The sequence below is a fragment of the Sardina pilchardus genome, chromosome 2 (genome assembly GCF_963854185.1).
Source record: "Sardina pilchardus chromosome 2, fSarPil1.1, whole genome shotgun sequence".
Classification (NCBI taxonomy): domain Eukaryota; kingdom Metazoa; phylum Chordata; class Actinopteri; order Clupeiformes; family Clupeidae; genus Sardina; species Sardina pilchardus.
The window spans coordinates 4,674,095-4,698,560 of NC_084995.1; the positions used below are offsets into that span (position 1 = coordinate 4,674,095).

General features: G+C 41.8%; 1 protein-coding gene across 2 annotated transcripts in view; it reads left to right on the top strand.

The window, feature by feature from the left end:
- Positions 1-24,466, top strand: part of hfm1 (helicase for meiosis 1) — a 276,877-nt gene that overhangs the window by 178,924 nt on the left and 73,487 nt on the right. For both annotated transcript variants that reach the window (XM_062517215.1, XM_062517224.1), the window contains 2 exons: positions 22,260-22,417; positions 22,562-22,665. In XM_062517215.1, the coding sequence (XP_062373199.1) occupies positions 22,260-22,417; positions 22,562-22,665 (262 nt within the window). The remainder of the gene's footprint in view (positions 1-22,259; positions 22,418-22,561; positions 22,666-24,466) is intronic.

The window sequence follows — 24,466 nt, forward strand, 5'->3', positions numbered from 1 at the left end:
CACACGACTTAGAGGGAATGGAGTTTAAACCATATAATGTCAGGAAGCATGAATTGAGTGTGCAGAACGGGTGTGTGCTCTGGGGTGCACGGGTCATTGTACCTAAACCAGGACAGAGAGATGTTTTGAAACAGCTGCACCAATGCCATCCTGGAGTGTCCCGCATGAAGGCATTGGCACGGAGTTATGTGTGGTGGCCCAAGCTGGATCAGAAGGTGGAGAGCATGGTAAAAGGCTGCAGTACATGTCAGGAGCAGAGACACAATCCACCTGCAGCCCCACTACACCCCTGGGACTGGCCAGATAGACCATGGAAAAGGCTGCATGTCGATTATGCGGGGCCTTTCATGGGAAAGATGTTTTTTATCCTGATTGATGCCCATTCAAAGTGGATGGATGTATATCCTGTCAATTCTGCCACCTCAGCCACCACCATTGATTGTTTACGCATTAGCTTCAGTAACCATGGGTTACCTGAACTCTTAGTGTCAGATAATGGCACTTGTTTTATGAGTGGAGAGTTTGAGGAGTTTCTCAGTAAAAATGGAATACTGCATGTGACCTCAGCACCCTACCATCCCTCTAGCAATGGCTTAGCAGAACGGGCAGTGCAGATATTTAAGGAGATGATGAAAAAGTGTCCAGAAGGATCAATAACAACAAAAGTGGCAAGAGTTTTATTCAGCTACAGAACAACCCCTCAGACCACCACTGGGGTGTCCCCCGCAGAAATGCTGGTGGGTCGAAAACTGCGTTGCACTCTGGATTTGATACATCCTGACCTGAAACAGAGAGTACAAGGAAAACAACGGAGATTGAAAGAACATCATGATCAGAGGGCAAAAGCACGCAGTTTTGAATATGATGATCCAGTCCTCACTAAGAATTTTGGTCCGGGCCCGAGGTGGGTTCCAGGAAACATCCAGGCAGTGACTGGACCAGTCTCCTACAAGGTGAGACTGGCGGATGGGCGAATAGTTAGAAGGCATGTGGACCAAATTCATTCGCGAACAGAGTCATCTGAAGAGATCCAGGATGCAGACGTTGGCAGCTTTGCCTCTCCTGGTCTAGTCACAGCCCCAGCAGCACCTTCACCTGAGCCCGTCTCACCAGAGAACACAGCAAATCCAGAAGAGGCCTCAGGGACAGAGTCGGTGCCACACGTAGTGGGGATGGAGAGACCTCAGGAGGTGGAGATGGAAACACCTCAGGAGGTGGAAAGACATTCAAACCGCTTGAGAAGACCACCTGCACGTTTGAGAGATTTTGAGATGAATTGAATAGAAAAAAAAAACAAAAAAACATGGACTGTATATATATAGAGAGAATTTGAAATGTAATGCCATTTAATGTTGATCAGTGGGTGGTGGGTTACAGAAGTGTTCTTTTGCCTGGGTAATATGTTTATGCTTAAGAAGGGGGAGATGTAGTAAAGTGGGTTTTCTTAGAAATGTTTTATTAGCCACTAGATGGCGCTAGTTATTGTGTGGGTTAACCTGGCGGCTTTTGTTCCAGAATAGAGCGAGTAACTAGTAGCTACAGTAGAAGCCACAGATGATACTGTTCCTTGTTGCGTTGTCTAACAAATAAAAGCACATATTAAACCTGGACTCGGTTACTACAATATAATAATATTATGCCTAGTTTGAAATAGTGTGTCTCAAGCAAGTTTATTGATTACCTGGTTTGGTCCAACAAATATTCAGACTTATAGTTTAAAGGGACACTTCACCGATTAGCATTAAGCTTTGTATCTTTAGAAAACCAGTCATGTTTTTGAATGGTCATGCATCATTCCCTCAGTTTGCCTTGAGATGGGAGAAATACGGATTTCAGTGAAACCCATGAATAGGACTTCCTGCTTTCAATGATGTAAAATGATGATTTTTACAGGAAGTCCAACATTGAAATCAGTATTTCTCCCATCTCAAGGCAAACTGAGGGAATAATGCATGGCCATTCAAAAACATGACTAGTTTTCTAAAGATACAAAGCTTAATGCTAATCAGTGAAGTGTCCCTGTGTCCATTAGGCCTATGAAATCATCAGAAAAGAAAGCGGGTCCCTCACACTTTGGAAGCGGGGGGGGGGGGGGTCTAGGGGTCGGAGAAGAGTCTCACCTTTTTCACCCCTGACCAGTTTGCATGCCTGCATATTACTAAATGGCGAACCTCGAAAATTATTTAGGATAGAGCCGTGTCCATAACGCACTACAGTTATTTAGGCTATTGTTTTATTTTAGTGTTTTTTGTCCACCATGGCAAACATAGCTGAAACGTTCGCTCTAAACGTATGTATTTTCAATCGGCTTTCACAATCAGCTACAGCTGCGCCGATGATCACCATGAAAACAATGTCTATACAGAACTGCTTTCACGGTAACACTTTACATTACGGCTCGCTAATAAGGTGGTAATTGTATGGTAATTTCTATATAATTTCATGGTAACAATCCCTTGTTACCACTTATTACAAATAATTTCCATGCAGTTTCTAGTGCAATTACTCTGCAGTTTCTAGGTAATAGCAATGCAAACGGCATTAATTAAGGTGGTAATTTCTATGGTATTTTTATGTAATTTCATAGTAATAATATTTTGTAGCCCCTTATTACTAGTAATTTCTATGCAATTTCCAGTGCAATTACTCTGCAGTTTCTAAGTAATCGTGATGCAAACAGCTTTCATTTTAAGTTGAATAAAATGGTAATGATTTGAAATTAATCTAGTTCTTGAAATGATAGTCCAGGATTCACTTATTGTTTTTGTTTAATTACCTGAAAAACAAGGAGGTAATTTCCAGGAAAATACACAGCATCAGGGCCGTAAAATACACTATCACTTATTTCCACTCAGTTACTTAGTTATTACCATCTCTGATCTGAAATAGGTTACCATGTACTGACATTCAACACACAACCACATGTGGAGCACAACCTTAACTTTGTTCTGCAAAAAAACATTGTTTTCACACATTTAACATGTTCTGCAATAATAAAACAACATAGGCTAATCAAAATCTGAAACAGTAGGCTAAATATTTTATTTGCAGTGCACCCTAAACCTACCAAAACATTCATACAGGTACAGAGGTGACGTGTTTGTTACAGATGAAAATATTATAATATTTCGTTGACTTCTTTATTGGGTCAGAAGCTCCTCTCGGAATAACGAAGTCATCCTTCTCAAAATTATGACAGCAGACACGGTAATCCATCACTTTAGCGTTTCGATTGAGGTGTCAATGTCCACATTCAAAACAATAAGCCACTGGAGACCGACCGTATCGCAATTGTAAACTTTTAATTTTTGTTTCGCTGCCGGGAAAGGAACAGAGTAGACTCTGTCTTCCTTCTCCTCTTTCTTCTGTCTGTAGCATATCTCACCAGAGAGAAGACGGGCTCTGATCTCACTGTAATTTGAGCACCGGACTACCCGTAGTCTCTTCCGGCAATAGCTCCCGTGCGTGCTTCCGTGTGAGAACTCGCGTGACATTTCTGTGCTTCAGATAGAGTTGCAGTCTCGAACGATTTCTAAGTGTGTACAGACTATTCCAAAGTTTACAGACTGACTGGTGCTTTGTTTTATGTGTAGACACCTCGAGTTAGCTGCTGACGAGGTTTTGCGCTGTTTTGAGCAATGTTAGTGGTTTAATTTTGAAAGCGTAGCCTATGGCTTTATGCCACTGTTAGCGATTTTGGGCTGTAGCTCATGCTAGCTCTGCAGGCTAGCCTACTGCGTGATCAACGACAAATACTTCTTCCATGGCTTAGTTAAATTTTCGGCGGACTTATAGGCTACTTTAAATGTTGTATGTTAAATGTTAACTTTCTTTTTTTTGCAGAACAAAGTAATAAAGGTCGTACTCAACATGTGTTTGTGTGTTGAATGTCAGTAGGCTACAAAAAACCTATTTCAGATCAGAGATGGTAATAACTAAGTAATTGAGTGGAAATAGGTGATAATGTATTTTACGGCCCTGATGCTGTGTATTTTCCTGGTAATTACCTCCTTGTTTTTCAGGTAATTAAACAAAAACAACACTAAAAATGTCATAAGGATAATTGATGGGTGTATCAACACAGCTAGGTAATTAAATAGGAAGAGGCAATAGTGCATTTTACAGCTCTGATACCATATAGTTTCCATAAAATTACTTCACTTGTTCCAGTTTAGTTACAGGCACATAATGTCTTCTTTACCAGCTTACTACGACAATGACTTGGTTTGTCTCTTTCTTAGTAGGCTAATAACTAAGCAAATGGGTGGAAATAAGTGATAATGTATTTTACGGCCCTAATGCTGTGTATTTTCCTGGAAATTACCTCCTTGTTTGTCATGTAATTAAACAAAAACAATAAGTAAAGTTTCAAATAATTACCATTTTATTATACTTAAAATGAAAGCTGTTTGCATCGCTATTACCTAAAAACTGTGGAGTTATTGCACTGGAAACTGCATGGAAATAACTTGTAATAAGTGGCTACAAAGGATTATTCATAAAATGATATCAAAATACCATAGAAATTGCCACCTTAATTAATGCTGTTTGCATTGCTATTACCTAGAAACTGCAGAGTAATTGCACTAGAAACTGCATAGAAATTACTGGTAATAAGTGGTAACAAGTGCTAACAAGGGATTGTTACCATGAAATTACATAGAAATTACCATACAATTACCACCTTATTAGCGAGCCGTAATGTAAAGTGTTACCGCTTTCACTTCCCCGAGTCGAGCACGCAACGTGCACAACAATATACCGATATTTAGCAAACACGTGTATTTCCAGCTCTCAAAACTGATGAGTTCCAGACAGGGGCGCACCTTGCCAACAGGCATGGCAAGCAACTGCTTGGAGCCCCGAACCGCTAGGGGGCCCCGAGACCTCAGAGCGATTACTGGTGCGACAAGCGAGAATTTCGTCAATAGAGATTGAATGGTGGGTTACGTGATTTTGTGTGCTCCTGTCCTATCCTGTCTTACAAATAGTAGCCTACATGTATGCTATCGGCTTATAAACAGTGGATCTGTGTCCAAAAGAGTGCAAACAATCCATACATATTGAGCCCGACTGGCGCAAAGTGCATCAAAAAACACACCCATTCTTCACTGTTACATTGCTCCGCAATTATTAGTCGCAGCGAGATGTATTGCACGAAAGAGCAGAAGCGGGGCTTTCCAACGAGACTAGGCACTTGTCTGTACGATCAAGTATGAAAGTCATGAAGTTAAATCAAAGTATATCATATTTACAGTCTATATTGCTCTGCGTTCACCCGCACATCCAGTCTCGCTTGAATTACTGGCAAACCCGGCATCGCACAGAGATGCTATGCATATCAGATGAAAGAGGGGAAACAGAGCTTTCCATTGATACCAAATACATCGATCCTTTTGTGTTATAAAAACAGACGAAGTGACAAACAAATAATAATGTCATATAGCTAAGGCTACTAACTCTCGTTTGATTTACTCGTGAAACCGCGATCAAAGATGACACGCATGTCAGATGAAAGAGGAGAGCTATAGATATCCACACAGATACCAAATACAACCTTTTAAGTTATAAAACAGACCAAGTGACAGCAAAATAATAACTTCATTTAGCTCCACTTACCCTATGTTTTTGTGTGCGATAATAGCTGTTCATAATCCAACGTTATCATGTGTTTCTCTATGGCAGGCACGTTCATAATAGCATACGGTTTTGAGATCCTATATAGCAAACTCCTGTATGGTATCCAATTCAAGACTCATATTGCATCCAAATTTGTTTGACAAATAAACACTTTTTTTGCCTTTACTTTGTTCATTGCAATGCAGTAAAATAAATATTATAGAGAATCATCATGTGTGCACGTCATGTGTGCTACAACGCAAACAGGTCAGGTCAGATCAGCTTATTTCTGGAAGGTAGGCCTATACACCACATATTTCTGTAAATTGCTCAGACCCAAAGTATCCCTCCATCATGGTTCTTGCCATTTACAGAGCAGTCAGGCCTATACAACCAAGTCATGTCGAGCTGCTTGCTGTGGTGAGATAGCCTACACGTCAAAATGTAACAATTTGTATAGTAGCCTGCTTTTTGAATTTGTATTATTTAAAAATCTAAAATAAATCAATGCAAGTATTTATGCATGATATTGTGGCAGATCTGGGTAGCCTAGACTGTGCTGAAAAAAAAAAAAAAACAGTAGGTAGCATGTGTGAATGGCACTTGCAATGAATGATAAATGCTTGGCATAGGGCTAGCAACATGTTAAAAACAAGTTCTTTTTTTTGGGGGGGGGGGGGGGGGGGCCCCCTAGGATTTTTTGCTTAGGGCCCCCACAGACTCTAGAATCGCCTCTGGTTCCAGATCTCAGTGGCCTCATAGCTGCCTACAGCCATGCCTTGTAAGCCTAATGATAGCCTAATAGTTATGACATTAATAGCCTATTAATGACCTCATGTCGGAATGGCACATTGTTTGAAAAAAAAGTTAAATACCGCCACTGCGACCATGAAAACAGAAAATGTCAGAGTGGTGGGACCTTTTCCATAAAGAGACATGCCTCCACTACGACAATTGGACGTCAATGTCGGAGTGGGGATAGGCGGAATGAACGGCGGATACCAGCTTCGAAAACTCTGCAACTGCGATCTGAGATGCCGAGCGTCATGTCTCTTTTCTCCACTTGTCACCAGCACGGTTTCTTCGGGTTTTATTGTGTTTTTCCGGCATGAACCGAACCTCCATGTTATTAGGGCGGTCTTATGTTGCCCCCTTGCGGTTGCAGTTTTAATTATAAATGCTGCACCTTCGGGATTCCCGATGTGCGGCAAAGAAAGGAGCATTCTCAACCCGTACCATATGTATCTCCATTGCTCAGCCAAATCATTTCCTGTTACTAGCCTACGTTATTTTATCACGGAGTTACAGGTGATAAATTCGATGGTCAAAAGTAAACTTCATAAGGTAAGGTAAGGTAAGGTACTTTTATATATATAGCGCATTTAACGTGCACTGAGTGCAGCCCAAAGCACTTTACAGAACACAGAGACAGTGCCGAAACAGAGTGGCGTAGTCGCCAGCGTAGCCATGACAACACAACAAACAAATTCACAAAATAACAAGACACAAGATGCCGGACGGAGTGGCGTAATCGCCAGCGTACCCGTGACACCAAGACATACAAGACAGACAAACAAATGAACAAATGTCAAATAAATAATAAAACAAACAAAAAACAGAAAAGTCCACGTCAACCTAGTCCAATCAACTGCACTCAAGTCAGACGGCTGAGAGAAGTCCCAGGGCAATGAAGACGCACAGCCTAGCCCTCAATCGCTGGCAGATCCTCAGCAGATGAGATGGCCCGCAGGCCCAGCCGATACAGCCTGCTGGCAAATTGTGACCATCCGACTATCGCCGCTGACAGGTACCAGGAAGATGCGCCAATGCGCTGCACCAGAGCGAAGGGACACAGGGACACAGGAGGATCGGCCAGGGGCTCGCCCGAAACCGCGTCCCTCTCCTGCGCCAGACCAGCCGATGTCCCAGCTGAGTTGACAGTCAACCGACCGAAACCATAGACTGTATACATAGATGGACATAGTGTCGTCCGTTGGAATTGAAGCAACCGCTAGTCCAGAGCCCCCTGGTGGCTGGCTGGACTAGAGTTTTTGTCTTTATTATTATTACTATTTATTCTTAAATAATGTGTTTCATTAAGGTTTGACTTCATGCTTATGGAGCTTATTGTCCTCCCCAATAACATTTTGATTTTCACATTGCACGTTTGTTTGTAATGGATGCAAAACAGGCTTATTCTGAATGTCTATGGTGGGACGAATTAAGCTGTCGTCCTGACCCGGCAATAAACCCCATGTTGGCTATTCTAAGTAAATTCTGTCATATCTGTTACTATATTTTTTGCAGGTGAGACATTCAGCAGTTATAGAAAGATGTTAATTAATTGGGGCTATCAGGTAGGGGGTAGGCTATATAGCCTACAGTGGGCGTTGGTTGACATTGGCCGCTTTCACGTGAGATTCTCGTGAGATCTCACGTGTGAATCACGTGTATTTTATTTATTTTTCCCAAGTGAAGCTGCAATGACCCAAACAACCACCAGGTGGCACTTGTGAGCAGGGTTAGGAATGTCGGCATTAACTACTAGCCAAACAATCCAAAAGTCAATTAAATCCCGAAGCAAGCTGAACATCTTTTCTGCTTTTAACAGCCTAGTCTTACGATAAAACGTGTTATTGTTTATGAAGGTGTCTTCTGTTGGCCTATTGTATGAAGAGGCATCGGCTGTTTCGTTTAGGTTGGTTTTGCTGTCACTAACGGTTTCATGAGGTCACGAGGCCAGTTTCCACTAAAAGCATAAGCCTATGTCCTTGTGTTCTTGTTTTTGGGTCAATTCATACATTTTATTTCAAATGTGCGGATAGGCTGATGGTAGGCCTACGCTTGTTTTTATGCTGGCAACAAAACAAAATGGTTCATGAATGTTATTCTTGATTCTAAATGCGGGAAACAATTAAAAATAAAATGTCCCATTTTCCGACGCACCACAAACCTCTTGCCTATGTATACATTGGGCTATATGTTTATTTAAATGTATAGCTGGCTGTTGTCAAATTTGTCAAATAGCCTAAAATAGGCCTACAGGAGAAACTATATGGTTTATGCTCTCTGCTGTTTCATTCCAAACCGAAAGCGAAGGAGGGATAATGAATTATGAACGTTTCAGTTTTGCGTAAATAATTCCTGAACGGTTTTGATCAGGCGGGAAACAATTAGGCACCACACACATCTTGTCTATTTAAATAGCCTATTCTATTATTTGGGCCTATTATAAAAGGTAGGACTTTTTCGTTAGAAAACAATTTCATTTGAATTATGGACTGTCTTTGAATGACGTTTGATCGGACTTTCAGTTCACAGAAGAAAGTTTCAAGACGCTAAGAAACACATGTTTGCCCCGTCGCATTAACGGTGACTTAATTTAATTCAAAATGATATGACCTCATGAATCCTATGGTTGTTTGTGTGTTCTACTTGTCTTTTTTGATCTATAATGATTATAGGGGATGCATCTCAGTTGTTAGATTTGCACATAATATGGTCACCCGCGGTTATGGGTCAAGAAAACATATATTTTTTAATGATATTCGGGTCATGTTTGGTCGGGTCGGTATAAAAAAATATGCTGTTATTTTTTTGTCATTTATATCGTACATAATTGTCTTTAGAAGAGGAAAACATAATTTGCAGCATTCCCACTGAAACGCGATTCTATTCCCCATATTTTGTCACGAACATGTATGCACTTGTTGTTTTTGAGTAGACAGACCCTCGGCTACACTTGACATGCAGTTGTGTTCTGTTCTCAGAGCATATGCTTTCTTTGTCTATGATCTGCAACTTTTTTCTCGAACTGCTGGCCCCTTCGATTCGGCTACTGAGCAGCGAAGTTGCTGATGCCATGCGTGTTTCTCAAGTCTGATCATTTGCAGCAAGATCGAATGGTGGAACCATGGACTGAAAGACAAATAAACTAAAAGTGTCCCCAATCAGGAAATACTTCTTAATTTAATGTCATCAAGGCACTTAGCCTACAATTGGTATGAGCATGCAATGTGTGTCCTTGCGCAACTTATAAAGTGTCTCGTTGGAAAGCCCCACGTCTGCTCTTTCGTGCAATAAAGGTTTCGCGGAGCGAGCAATGACGCACTCAATCGGGCTCTATGGGTTTTGGTTTTGATTTTTGTTTTGGTCCATTGATGAAGACGTTAATAAAGAGTTTCTTAATAGTAATACGGTAATATTCTATGCCTGCATTTCATGCTTTGGAGCCTCAACGCATTCATGTGAGGAACGGCTGAAACAGAATTTGTATAGGAAAATCCTTAGGCTAATTATGTTCAATGTTGAGTCAAATAGCCTAATTTTTGGATGAACGCTGACACGGAACAAAAAAAAGCCTAGACTAAATGCATGTTTCCCAAATTCTGAGCAATCACTAGGCTATTAGACCTATATTGTTTACATGCATGAGATACCAGTTTTGCGTAGCTCAATGACGCTACGACTAAGTTAGACTAATTTTTACAATAAGCGGGTCGGGTATAGTATTTCAATAATTCTTTTTTTGTGGTCCGAGTTGCGGTCGGGTTAGTTGTAAACGGCGGGGCGGGGCGGGCCGTTCAGACACGTACCCGCGCATCACTGGTGGGCACCAACTTTTTCGATGAATTGATAAACATTTAAAAAGTGGTGGGGACAAAATCGTTCGTCATAAAAAGTGGTGGAGACATGGCTACCCGGTCTCCGGCGAAAATGAGGCTGCTGTTTCCGAAAGCCGAAAAGGAGTAGGCTCACTGTTGCAGACGCACACTCAACATAGATTGCTAATGATGTGTGAAACTGCTCTTGGGGGGTGGGGGATTTTTTAATTCGTGTTCTAAGGCACAGAGGCCAGCTCACAGAGGGGGGATGGTACAGTTAGCTTCCAACACTTGATGCTGCTGCCCATTTCGGAGCCCTATTAGAATCGCTTTGTGGTAGCCATCGTCGGCACGACATAGATGCTTGGACAACGACTCAAAAGTCAAAGACTAGACTAGACTAATCGTTATAATAGGCCTATTTTCTATGTTTCAAATCACTTGATCGCAGATGTAACAGAACCCTCACCAATTTGAGGAACCGAACCTCGCAAAGTTCATGCTTGTCTTTTTGCGCAAGTGAAACTGAACGTTAGATAGATAGATAGATAGATAGATAGATTGGCGTCATTTTAACACTTTTTGTTATCACAGATTTTGTCCCCATCACTTTTGCCAACTGAAAATAAAATGTCTTTAATACATGGCTACGCTTGACAGGGCGATAGGACAGTGAGCGGTGATTCATTTTCACCATTGACTAGACCTATAGCTACGCAAAATAAAGTTCTAGCAACTTAGATATAGGTATACTCATGTTCATGTTGATTCAGAGATAGGCATATGCCTACCGTTGGCTACTGTACGTCAAGCTAGACTGCATTTTATCATGTGGTGAATGAATGACTATAACGATATGTTGCTGGACCATGCCGGACGTGTTTCCCCCGAAAGAAACATTTCGACAATCATTAAGAAACGTAGGCTACATCATTCATACTCCTACTTCCCGTGCATCTTGCGTTTTACTTGCTTCCTTAATTTTGTGAGAGTCTGAGATTGACAGAGCATTAGACTCTGATCTGATGGACAGTCGTCAGTATGCATGTCAGAAGTTTTGATCGTGCGTTAAGTGTATACCGCGAATATCAAATAAACTCGACTGACTGAATCCCTTATATTTTTGGCAACTGTTAAAATATTCAAAACCATGCACTGAAATATCAAAGATAATGGTAAGGCATGGTAGGCTACTGTTCTTCGATAAACGACCAATATTTAGATTCACTGCTCCCGTCCGCTGATCAGAGCGCAATTTCGAATAGCCCACGGAACTACGATTAAAAGATTTATGCTTTGGCTACTGTATTTCATAGAGGGCCTAGACCACCTTTAAAAAAGTCTCTGCCCCCCGAGAAAGTAGGTCTAAAGCCTATACATTTTCACAAATTCATATGGATTACTCCACAAACCAAAGCAAACTAACCAGCGGTGGTAATTTTACCAGAGTTAGAATGACTACATCGATTTCAGCATCACTCTGGCTCTGGTTTCGTTTTTTTAGGGGCGAGCCGAGTCCTGAGGACATGATAGAAACCATCGAACTAACCTTCATTCTCCTCGGAATGAGCCATTTAAGTAGCTGATAAAGTAACCTAAATATAGCCTAGTAGGCCTGTGCGTTTAAAACTGGTTCTGGCGACAACAGCGCAGCAGAGTCAGAAACGCAACAGTCCTCAACATCGTTAAGATCATATAAAATGTATGTCCCCAGCACTTATCAAACCAAGCTGTAAAATAGCGTTTTGTCCCCTGAAAACTACACTGACGCCATTGGATAGATAGATAGCTATATCCAAAGAGAAATTACAGAATTACATTCATGAGGAAATAGCCTACGTGAGATTACGAAGCTATTGAGAAGCAGTCTAACTCAATAAAACTTGTTTGCATATCATCATCACCGTTGTCAAACTCTCCAATGCAACGTAAAGTGTTATTTCAATCTGCTGCTTGTGTTAATGGCAATTTTGAACTAGGCCTATGACAAATAGTTTGTTAGTTCATGCTCGTCTTTTTCGAAGTGCAGAGCCTTGCGAATATTTTCAGAGTGCCAGACTGAATTTAAAAAGAAAAAAAAAGAGTTGTATTGTTGCAGTCTGTAGGTGACTAGGCTACTAGGGATTTCTGTCGGCATTTCCGAAAGCTCCGAAATATACTATATGGGCTGGGCCACTGAGGTTGCTTCCTGGCCGCCTATTGAATCAGTAGAACTGGGCTACAGTATCAATCACACCGCAGCAATGCTACAGCGGACTGTACTGCCATCTCATGGCGGTAAGTTGTAATGCAGCTGTAATACATTTCACGCAGAGCGTGAATCAGGCAATCAGGAAATGGCCATTCTGAAGTAACGCTTACTGTATAATGTTGTGATAACCTAGAAGACTGGCGGCCTGTGGGTCATGGGCACTGTAATTTGGATGTGCGGTGGCCTTACCCACCTAAAAACAGAGTGAAATATAATTTTGTACAATAGAAACATATCTTTGGAAACATGTATTATTCTAGCTGTATAAATGGCATAGTGTATGGTATTTCCATAACCACGAGATATACGCGCTTCACGATGACTGCAATGAGTTAATAGACATTCCACGTAGCAGCAATCCATCAGTAGGCCTATCATGACTGTCAAATACTGAAGTTGTGGGAAGTGTAGTCCCACGGCCCGCCAGTTGCCCATCCCTGATGTAGAAACACTACTACAGCCTTTATTAGGTGAATGGAGGGGCAAATTCCTTTCTTTGGTTATTGTCTGCAATTCACATTGGCCGCTTTTCCCAAACATGTTAAGGAGCAATTAACGCTAAGATCTTCTTTGGAGCGCTCTTAAGAACGCTGTGAAAGAAGATCGTGTTTCCCAGAGTCGCTCTTAGCTTAAGAAGATCTTTCACTAAGAAGGAAATGTAAGATCGAGCTGACCCACTCTTAACAGCCTTCTTAGCGATCAAATGCTCAGTGATCAAAGCCTGCCGCTAGGGGCACGTAGATTTCTAGGCTTTAGTGATCAAGCTGCGTCAGGGAAATGTATATCCTCCACTTTTTTAAACAATAAAACAATTTTCAATGTTGCAATGCACTCGTGGCTGTGGACCACTGGTGCAAGAAACATAAACTTTAAAAAATAATATTGAATTACACGTTTAAGTTTTCAACACATCTGCATATGAGTTTATAGTAGGCCTACTTCACATACAAAAAAAACATCAACAACCCTGTGGCATTTCACAGATATCAAGGAAACAGATGCAATTGAACTCAGCTGAGCCTAATCCAATGAGGCTTCACCTGCTACTCTAGGCGTTGCCAAAGTCCGCGATGTAAAAGTCCGGTTTACATTAATGCATACGTGCACCCCACTCTCAGGCCACATGGGCTGGAGGGTTGCATCTTCTCGGATATATTAAAGTAGACTAGCCTACATCACATGCCTACTACCACATCTATAAGAGAGATGGGATGCATCTTGCATGAGTTAATATATGAATGGCCTGAGCTAATAAAAAAAATAGGCATACAGATGGTACGGGTTGAGAATGCTCCTTTCATTCCCGCACATCGGGACTCCCGAAGCATCGGGAAAACTGCAACCGCAAGGGGGCAACATAGACCGCCCGAGTTTTCGAATGTTTACAGCCGTCCTCACAGCTCTCTCACTCGACGTAGCCTATAACTCAGTCAGTCCAGCAGAGATGCCAGAGCAACGTTTTGGTCAACGGAGAGGGAGAGAAATGCTCCGCATATCCGTCTCATTTAATCATTAAAATGAAAGTGATTGGCGAAATTAATCAAACGACGTTTCAATAAACCATTGTTGAAATGAATGAAAATGGGTTTAGAAACCTATAGGCCTATCAGAAGGACTATTTCCTTCAATTCAACCTGAAATAGGCTACTCGAAAGGCAACCTTAGATTAATTCATGAATTCATTACGGTTACAAGACCGCATTTCCGTGAATAGGCTATTATTGTCAACGTCAAGGCGAAGACGAAAGAGATGGACAAGATGGACATTTTGGCAACATTTACATGCTAGGAATACTTAGAAATGTGTAAGCTATTTTAAAACGGAGGCTTGTTCATTTTAACCGGCGACGTTTCAAGTACATTTCCCGAATAAAGCCAATTGAAGTTCGCATCCAGCTGTGGCGCAAGTGGTTGATGCATAGGTATCGTATGCCAGCGACCGGGGTTCGAAACCTAGTCGAAGAACCTCTCCGGAACCCATCAAAAGAAAATGCATCGATTTATTAAAAGAAACGAAAGACTTCCTGTTTTGAGATTCTTTTTATGTTTGCGATGTCTGCTGAAAAGAAAAGTTAATATGTTAATTCGTGGTTCAGCGCGCACTCACACACATTTTTACATTGACATAGTGTCGGGCTCAAGTGTCGTGTCGTCCTCAGTGACGCATATAGGCTATAATGTAGTGACCTGGTTAGACGAGTGTGGGGGAGGGGGAATGATCGTACAAGACAATAATGCTCTTCATGAAATGGATCTCACAGGCGGCTGTCTGTTTTTAAATGTAGCCTACTACACCACTTGCGAAATCGGACGTGGCACATAGCCTAATTATTAGGCTACTGGATAGCAAATCCATAGACTTTGTTCATCCTATATCCTTAAAATGAAAGTGATGACTGGCGAAATTAATCAAACGACGTTTCAATAAACCATTGTTGAAATGAATGAAAATGGTTTTAGAAACCTATAGGCCTATCAGAAGGAAATAGCCTTCAATTCAACCTGAAATAGGCTACTCGAAAGGCAACCTTAGATTAATTCATGAATTCATTAGGCTACGGTTACAAGACCGCATTTCCGTGAATAGGCTATTATTGTCAACGTCAAGGCGAAGACGAAAGAGATGGACAAGATGGACATTTTGGCAACATTTACATGCTAGGAATACTTAGAAATGTGTAGGCCTAAGCTATTTTAAAACGGAGGCTTGTTCATTTTAACCGGCTACGTTCAAGTAGGCTACGGCGACGTTCAAGTGCATATGGCGAATAAAGCCTTACGAAATTCACATCCAGTTGTGGCGCATGTGGTTGAAGCATAGGTATCGTACGCCAGCGACCGGGGTTCGAAACCCAGTTGAAGAACCTCTCCGGAACCCGTCAAAACAAAATGAATCGGTTTATTAAAAGAAATGAAAGATTTCCTGTTTTGAGATTCTTTTTATGTTTGCGATGTCTGCTGAAAAGAAAAGTTAATATGTTAATTCGTGGTTCAGCGCGCGCTCACACACATTTTTACATTGACATAGTGTCGGGCTCAAGTGTCGTCCTCAGTGCCGCATAGGCTATAGGCTTTAATGTAGTGAACTGGTTAGACGAGTGTGGGGGAGGGGGAATGATCGCACAAGACAATAATGCTCTTCATGAAATGGATCTCACAGGCGGCTGTCTGTTTTTAAATGTAGCCTACTACACCACTTGCGAAATCGGACGTGGCACATAGCCTAATTATTAGGCTACTGGATAGCAAATCCATAGACTTTGTTCATCCTATATCCTTGGCGGAGATAATAATTAGGCATATCAAATTAAAAGCACACTACGACAGGTATACTTGTGTGATCACGCAACACAAGAGAGCATTTAGCGATGGGACAGTTGTGAATGAGTGCTTAACACCCTGGAGTCTAAATACCCCCGGGGGATTTGAAAAACTGTTCCAAACACACATCTCAATCTCTGCTTTTATCATATTATAGAGACACCATTAGAAGCCTTTAATCAACTCGTTTTCAAATATATAGCCTATGTTTTAAGAGAATATGGCAATGATAATGGCACTTTCTAAAAACAATAAATTCGTAGGATTTGTCCTCTCACCTGCAGCAGGCCCATTCAAAAGCCCATCCACCTAATTTGCATTTGAAAGAGCCAATCACTAAAGTGACACATTTAGTCTAGCCTACTTTATTAGTTTTTTTTGACCCCTCTAATAAATTGCCTATAGTCCTACTACGATAATGGAGGAAGGGCTGCCTAACTGTTCCCCCTAAGAGTTTTTTCATAAGATAAAATGTTTACTCTATTTAAGTTTAGGATTTGGTAGACAAGACAACCTCGGAAAAGTTCTTCAGATAAACAATGTTTTATTGAATTAAAGGAAAGAAAATGTATCGCCAGGGTTTCGGGGCTTGCGAAGGCATTCGTTGATCTTATCGATGCAGTCCTTGCGGCCACTTCTCCCCATCGTAGGAAACTTTCTGCTTAGTGTTGACAAAGGTCTTGACGTTGTGTGGCAGTGCTTGCTTGCCCTTCGATCCATCCCAGTTGGTGGTTTTGCACCAGGCTCTAGTGCTCCTTTGTGGTGATGGCTCTGAAGAGCAGGCATCCGTATCTACCAGTGATGCGCGGGCTGATCCAAATCGAGCGCACCCGCGGTTATGGGTCAAGAAAAAATATTTTTAATGATATGCGGGTCATGTTTGGTCGGGTCGGTAAAAAAAATAAATTGTCATTTATATCGTACATAATTGTCTTTAGAAGAAAAAGACATGAGTTGCAGCATTCCCACTGAAACGCGATTCTATCCCCCACATTTTGTCACGAACATGTAGAAATGCACTTGTTGTTTCTGCGTAGACAGACCCTCGGCTACACTTGACATGCAGTTGTGTTCTGTTCTCAGAGCATATGCTTTCTCTGTCTATGATCTGCAGCTTTTATCTCGAACTGCTGGCCTCTACAGAAAGTGGCAGAATCGTCTACTGAGCAGCGAAGTTGCCGATGCAATGCGTGTTTCTCAAGTCTGATAATTTCCAGCAAGATCGAATGGTATTATGGAAAGAAAAATAAACTAAAAGTTTCCCAAATCAGGAAATATTTCTTAATTTAATGTCATCAAGGCATATAGCCTACAATTGGTATGAGCATGCAATATGTGCGTCCTTGCGCAACTTATAGGCCTAGTGGCTCGTTGGAAAGCCCCACGTCTGCTCTTCCCCACGTCGTGCAATAAAGGTTTCATCTCGCTGCAATTTATAATCGCGGAGCAATGGACTTTTGGTCCATTGATGAAGACGTTAATAAAGAGTTTCTTAATAATATTCTATGCCTGCATTTCATGCTTGGGAGAGCTTCAAGGCATTCATGTGAGGAACGGCTGAAACAGAATTTGTATAGGAAAATCCTAGGCTAATTATGTTCAATGTTGAGTCAAACAGCCACATTTTTGGATGAATGCTGACACGGAACAAAAAAAAGGTAGACTAAATGCATGTTTCCCAAATTCTGAGCAATTATAGGCTATATATAATTAGGCAATATAGGCTATATTATTGTTTTACATGCATATGAGATACCAATTTTGCATAGCTCAATGACGCTACGACTAAGTTAGACTAGGCTACTTTTTACAATAAGCGGGTCGGGAAGCGGGTCGGGTCCTGTATTTCAATATTTTTTTTTTGCGGTCCGAGTTGCGGTCGGGTTAGTTGTAAACGGCGGGGCGGGGCGGGGCGTTCAGACACGTACCCGCGCATCACTGGTATCTACCAACGTTGCCGCGACTCTGTTGGTGAATTCGAGCATGTTGTTTTAATCTGGGCCAACAGCAAGCAAAGTCACGTCATCGTGCTGAGAAGGAACTTGAATGCTGTTGTCGAATGTGGCAGAGAATACAGAAGAAGACTTTAACTATTACTTATATATTCTTATGACGAAACGCGAAGAATAAATACGAGGACTGACCATCTCGCCTCTCCGCGTTTCCCCCAATAGGCCTACCATGGCGACAAAGAAATAAATAGCCTATGATTTGACATTTTAATGTTTGTAGCGCGCCAGTTTACCCAGTGTGTGTGCATTGAGTAGTTCCTTAAAATACGGAACAAAGAGCGTCCCGTAGGCTATCTGTTCAATACAGAAGAAGACTTTAACTATTACTTATATATTTCTTATAACGAAACGCGAAGAAAAAATACGAGGACTGACCATCTCGCCTCTCCGCGTTTCCCCCAATATCATGGCGACAAAGAGAAATACATATGATTTGACATTTTAATGTTTGTAGCGCGCCAGTTTACCCAGTGTGTGTGCATTGAGTAGTTCCTTAAAATACGGAACAAAGAGCGTCCCGTAGGCTATCTGTTTAATACAGAAGAAGACTTTAACTATTACTTATATATTTCTTATAACGAAACGCGAAGAAAAAATACGATGACTGACCATCTCGCCTCTCCGCGTTTCCCCCAATATCATGGCGACAAAGAGAAATAAATATGATTTGACATTTTAATGTTTGTAGCGCGCCAGTTTACCCAGTGTGTGTGAATTGAGCAGTTCCTTAAAATACGGAACAAAGAGCGTCCTGTAGGCTATCTGTTTAATACAGAAGAAGACTTTAACTATTACTTATATATTTCTTATAACGAAACGCGAAGAACAAATACGAGGACTGACCATCTCGCCTCTCCGCGTTTCCCCCAATATCATGGCGACAAAGAGAAATAAATATGATTTGACATTTTAATGTTTGTAGCGCGCCAGTTTACCCAGTGTGTGTGCATTGAGTAGTTCCTTAAAATAGCCTACGGAACAAAGAGCGTCCCGTAGGCTATCTGTTTAATACGGAAGAAGACTTTAACTATTACTTATATATTTCTTATAACGCTGGCTGTAGGCGATTTCTATAACCATTTTCATTCATTTCAACAATGGTTCATTGAAGTGTCGTTTGAATAATTTCGCCAGTCATCACCTTCATTTTAATGATTCAGTGAGATTAAGGAGTCGACTATTGACGGATATGCGGTCTTCATCATTAAATGCAGTTGAAACTTTCTGCCACCTGGTGGTTGTTTGGGTACATTGCCTTAGCCTCGAAAAAAATCGGCTTGACGCACTGCGGGATCTCTTCGGGAGTCCCGCGGGAGAAGGTGCATTCTCAACCCGTACCCACTGTAGGCTATATTGATAATCACCCTGATTGATCAGTTAGTTTGAGTTTTTTGGCAGACTATAGGTGTAAGGAGCTGCGACCGCACAGCCCAGGCTGCAGAAGTGCTGCAAGGGCGCAGCAAATTATCTTCAGAAACAATATATTTAAGCTCACGATATTCACACTGGCCCAAAATGTTAACGGCCCACCGGGAATCCTCCCGAATCTCCCGATTAGCCACCTGGGCCTGCACACACACACACACACACACGCACGCACACACGATACATGCGTAGCCTAATTGCACCTGTGGGGGGAACACGGGGCGCTGTGTGTGACTTGTGCGCCTTTAAAGGGGTGGGTGATCGATTTGCCTGGCATCGATTTATTCAGTTTCAGCACCACCGAGGTGAACAGCTCTCGTTAAGAGCTTCTTAAGAAGCTTCTTTGGCTTGATCTTGAGGTTCTCCTAAGAAGGCAGTTAAGAACGCGTTTGGGAAACACCCGTATCTTAGCGCTCCTTCTTAGCGATTCCTTCTTTGGAGCCTTCTTAAGTCCTTAAGAAAGATCGCATTTGGGAAACGCAGCCATTAACTGTACGCCATCACCACCAGTGCATTGTAAATGTTTTTCTCCAACTTGTGTCCTGTCGCCACATTTGATTCCTACGTTCTGCCTGAATGGATGTGTAATTGAATGTGCATCTAAATGTAACATGCAAGGTGCATCAACCATTTCTAAGAGGCCTATAAACAGGTTCATTTCAGACATTTCTGCGATATTGTGATATTGTTGACAGCCCTACTGTGCCACAATAGGAAGGAAATGGAACGTTTTGATAGTGCATGCCACTTTCTCTTTAGATCCGGTTTTCCTTGGTCAGTGGCATGATGATTTTTAGTGGGTATTACATAGCAATTTTTCGATCATGCGCTAACCTATTGTCTTTATTAGCACATCTGTGGGCACAGTGTTCCATTGAACTGCAGCTCATGGTGAAAAATGACATCACTGCCCTGGTAGTTAGATGGTGGCCCTGGTAGTTAGGAACACGCCTTGCGTCGTAATTGCCGTCACATTGTACATAGTGTAAGATAGAGCCCTTAGAATTAGTATTTTTTCCATTTGTGTTCAGCTCTCCTACACTTGTCTAAGACCAAAACTTGTCTGATGAACGTTTGGCATGAACCGCTGACGATGGCTAGCTTTTGCCTTGGGCCTCTCATCCTTCTTCCATGAGCAGCGGCACTTCAGGACTGGTCAGGAGAGCTGTGGACCGGCTACCAACTGCGGGCGATGTGCTGCCATGGTCTGCTGCCTGGAGTCTGGATCGAGCTAACATCAGAAGCTAAAGGCAAACTGTTGCTGTCGGGGTCCACTGAGTTGCTGATTTGCAGGATCACCCACGACTTCTGACTGTTCTGTTATGCTGCTCTCCAGCCGGCCTGCCTAGCGCCGTTCACCGGATTAAGATATGCGCCATCAATGCCATGGGACTTTGGATGCAGTCATTTCGCCTGCTTAACGTGGACTTTTCTGTTTTTGTTTGTTTTATTATTAATTTGACTTTTGTTTATTTGTCTGTCTTGTATGTCTGTGGTGTCACGATAGCCTACTGGCGATTATGCCAACTTTGCCTTTTGGGACAAGTGTTTTTGTTAATCTATGTTATATAGCCTATATGTTTTCTGTAAGGGATAACGGCCGACGAGGTGACCGGTTTGATGGAAATAATGGTTAGGTGGAGGTCTAGAACTCCGGCGACGTGCGAAGCACGTTACCTCCGCCGTGCCATTATTTCCATCGAACCGGTCGACCTCGAAGGCCGTTATCCCGCTTATCTCCCGTTTGTATTCATAACCTGTATATTTAGAACATAGTTTTATTCCACCGTTGCGTCCGTAAACATCGCTAAAACTGTCTTGACTGTGGGACTACTTTCCGCCACATATCAACTTTCTACTTGCTGGACAAAACTGCCGTTACTAGTTCTAAATGGATGGTTGCTATGGCCAAAAGCCAGTTGTTGGTTCTAAATGGCTGGTTGCTATGGCCAAAAGCCAGTCGTTAGTTCTATCTCTCCCGTTGTCAAGCGGGCATATCCCAGGATTCTGATTAACTTTAACTTTGAAAGATCGCTACTTTTATAGCCTACATGGCATCCAACTAGCTGCAATCCACCTCCGTCATATGCTACAATGTTACTATGGTTCTGCACGTCTGTATTTCAGCTTGGATGCAACGTGACAGTTCATTTAAACTTCGCAACGAGTTTGGCGAATTAATATTCAAGTGTGATACGGGAACTAGGCTATACTTCAAAGGTAGCAGGTTAGACGAAGTTAATGGCCACCCCATCAGCCAATCAGAGAAGAGAATTCCATTGTTGAGGGAGATCATTTGTGTTTAGTGTCTATCTTTGTATGTCTTGGTGTCACGGGTACGCAGGCGATTACGCCGCTCCGTCCGGCATCTTTTGTCTTGTGTCTTGTTATTTTGTAAATTTGTTTGTTCATTGTTGCCACGGGTACGCTGGCGTCTACGCCACTCCGTTCGGCACTGTCTTTGTCATTGTGAAGCGCTTTGGGTTGTACACTGTGCACTTTAAATGCGCTATACAAATAAAATGACTTGACTTGACTTGACTTGACTCATTCAACCAAGGGGTAGTTTTGCTCTTGATACTATTTTTAAAACAATCAGTTTTCAGTTTGGATGAAAGATCAACACCTTTAGCTCAACCTCTTCAAAACTGAGCTTCAATTATTTCTAGGTATATTCAAATTGTCAAATACACTATTTTGCCAAAAGTATTCGCTCACCTGCCTTGACTCACATATGAACTTCAGTCACATCCCATTCTTAAACACACTCCTAAACCGTGTGGAGTTGAAGCTAGCTGCAAAGGGTGGACCGACATCATATTAAACCCTATGGATACAGAATGTGATGTGACTGAAGTTCATATGTGAGTCAAGGCAGGTGAGCAAATAATTTTTGCAATATAGTGTATGTTCACCAAGAGGCTTAACATTGTTTATGGATTATTGTGTTATTGAGAATTGGCAATTGTAAAGTTTTTCACGTTTTCACTTTTTTGTGCTTTTCTTTTTCTTCATTTTTGTCTTCAGCTTCCCGTGTACAGCAACTCAGCAGCAGAAATTTCAGTCACTGTGAACATGAGAAATTTTGATCAACTGATTGCAAAAAATACACCTCTGAGTCACCATTACGTCACAGTAATCATTGGAGATTGTGACAATAATGTGGTGTTCCTCCAAAAACTCTCGTAAGATGGTGTTTGAAAAATATTTGAGTCGTAGCAGTTGACAGTTGTGTTGTTGAAAAAATGCCAACTAGACTGCACAGACAAACTATACTGCAAGAACAGTATTTATATCTATACTATAACAAATATGTTTTTTTTTTCCAGTGATACTGTTTTTATGAAATCAGGAACTTGGTCAAGGAAGGTTTGCATTACAAGGGCTGCCAAAGGAGGAGAAATCAGCGTAAACTTAATAAGCTCTGAATATGGTCAGTTCTCTTACGATACAGATATCAGCAAGGGAAGCAAAATGCTTTCTTCACTCTCTGTGGTGTGTTGTGATGTGTGGAGAGTAGGGATGGAACGGTACAGTACATGTATTCGTATTGAACACGCACGCAGAATACACGGTATAAAAATGAATAAAACTTGCGCGCACAAATTAATGAATGCAATGCGGAAATACTGTTAGATATGCAAGTTCTTTAGGGACACCTAATCTGTAGTCCCGCTTAGCTCTTTGAAGCTCTCATTGGTGCCTAGGTAGCCGAGGTTCACCTATGTAGGTTGCAGTTTTTTGTCAGGTTGACGGTTGAGTGAGTCAGTCAGAGATAGCAGCACTAAGGATGGGTAGGGCGAATGGTGGCAACCCACAAGAGAGGTCTCTTTAACTCATTAACTGCCATTGATGTCTTTAAACGTCAATTTAGACACATACGATCTGGCAGAGTTTCAGGCTTGTAAATAGACTGTACTAGCGATCCGAACCGCTAGATGGCAGCAGTGCCATTTGGATGATTAGTATCTGCCTGCAGAGTGCACATGCAGAGACAAACAGCAAGCAAACCTATTTTTTACAGTCTATGAAGTTTGACCACAGTGGATCTAGTTTGCACACGGTTCAGCAAATAAATATGCTTACTTCTTACATCAAGGATGGAAAACATGTGAACGGTATGATCCATTTACATTGGATATTGCTATAGATTAACAACAACTTTGCTAGTGCTAGCTTGCTAATAAGTCTTGTTGCGTTTCGTGTCTACTCTGGTGAATACAGGGCTACTATAATCACAGTTGAGATCGCTACTCCGTGTATGTTTGTGTATTTCTTCGAAAATCAGCGAAGCTCTCGCTTTTTCAAGAAGAGAAGTGTGGTATATTTGTCTTTGGATTCTGTGTTTTTTCACACCTTACCAAAGAGTGTGCGCTTGTCTTTAGACTCTGCGAGTTCTTCGCCTTGCTAAAGCGCGCGTGCTTCCTGTTCTGTCTCTGCAAAACTTGCCTTGTAGAAGAGGAAGTGACTGTCAGTATCGTGTTTGTTGCAGGGGCCCCTTTTCAACGGGTTTAGGATGTACGAAAGGACTGATGCAAAAGAGAGACTTTCTCTACTTGGACCAAAAATCCTTGATCAGGACTCTGGGGTCAACAAGTGGAACTATTTAGGAGGCTCTCCTTAATCTAGTCCCTTTTTACTGCTGCCCCTATTGCCTGCAATCGTACCTCTAATGAAGTGTCTTCTCACTTTCGGAGAAAATAGATTATGTTTGTGGCAGCTGATTTGTGACTATGGTTACTGAGGTCAACCTCCGGTCACAGAGACCGCATCGCAGACGTTGTCTGACGAATAAGGGACCACAGAAAGCATCACAGTCACTGTCAAAGCTAACCACATACAGTACAGGCCAAAAGTTTGGACACACCTTCTCATTCAATGAGTTTCCTTTCTTTTCATGACTATTGACATTGTAGACTCACAATGAAGGCATCAAAACTATGAATTAACACATGTGGAAATGTGCACTTAACAGAAAAGTGTAAAACAACTGAAAATATGCCTTATATTATAGTTTCTTCAAAGTAGCCACCTTTGCTCTGATTACTGCTTTGCACACACTCTGCATTCTCTTGATGAGCTTCAAGAGGTAGTCACCTGAAATGGTTTTCACTTCACATGAGTGCCCTGTCAGGTTTAATAAGTGGGATTTCTTGCCTTATAAATGGGGTTGGGAATCAGTTGTGTTGTGCAGAAGTCAGGGGTGATACACAGCTGATAGTCCTACAGAATAG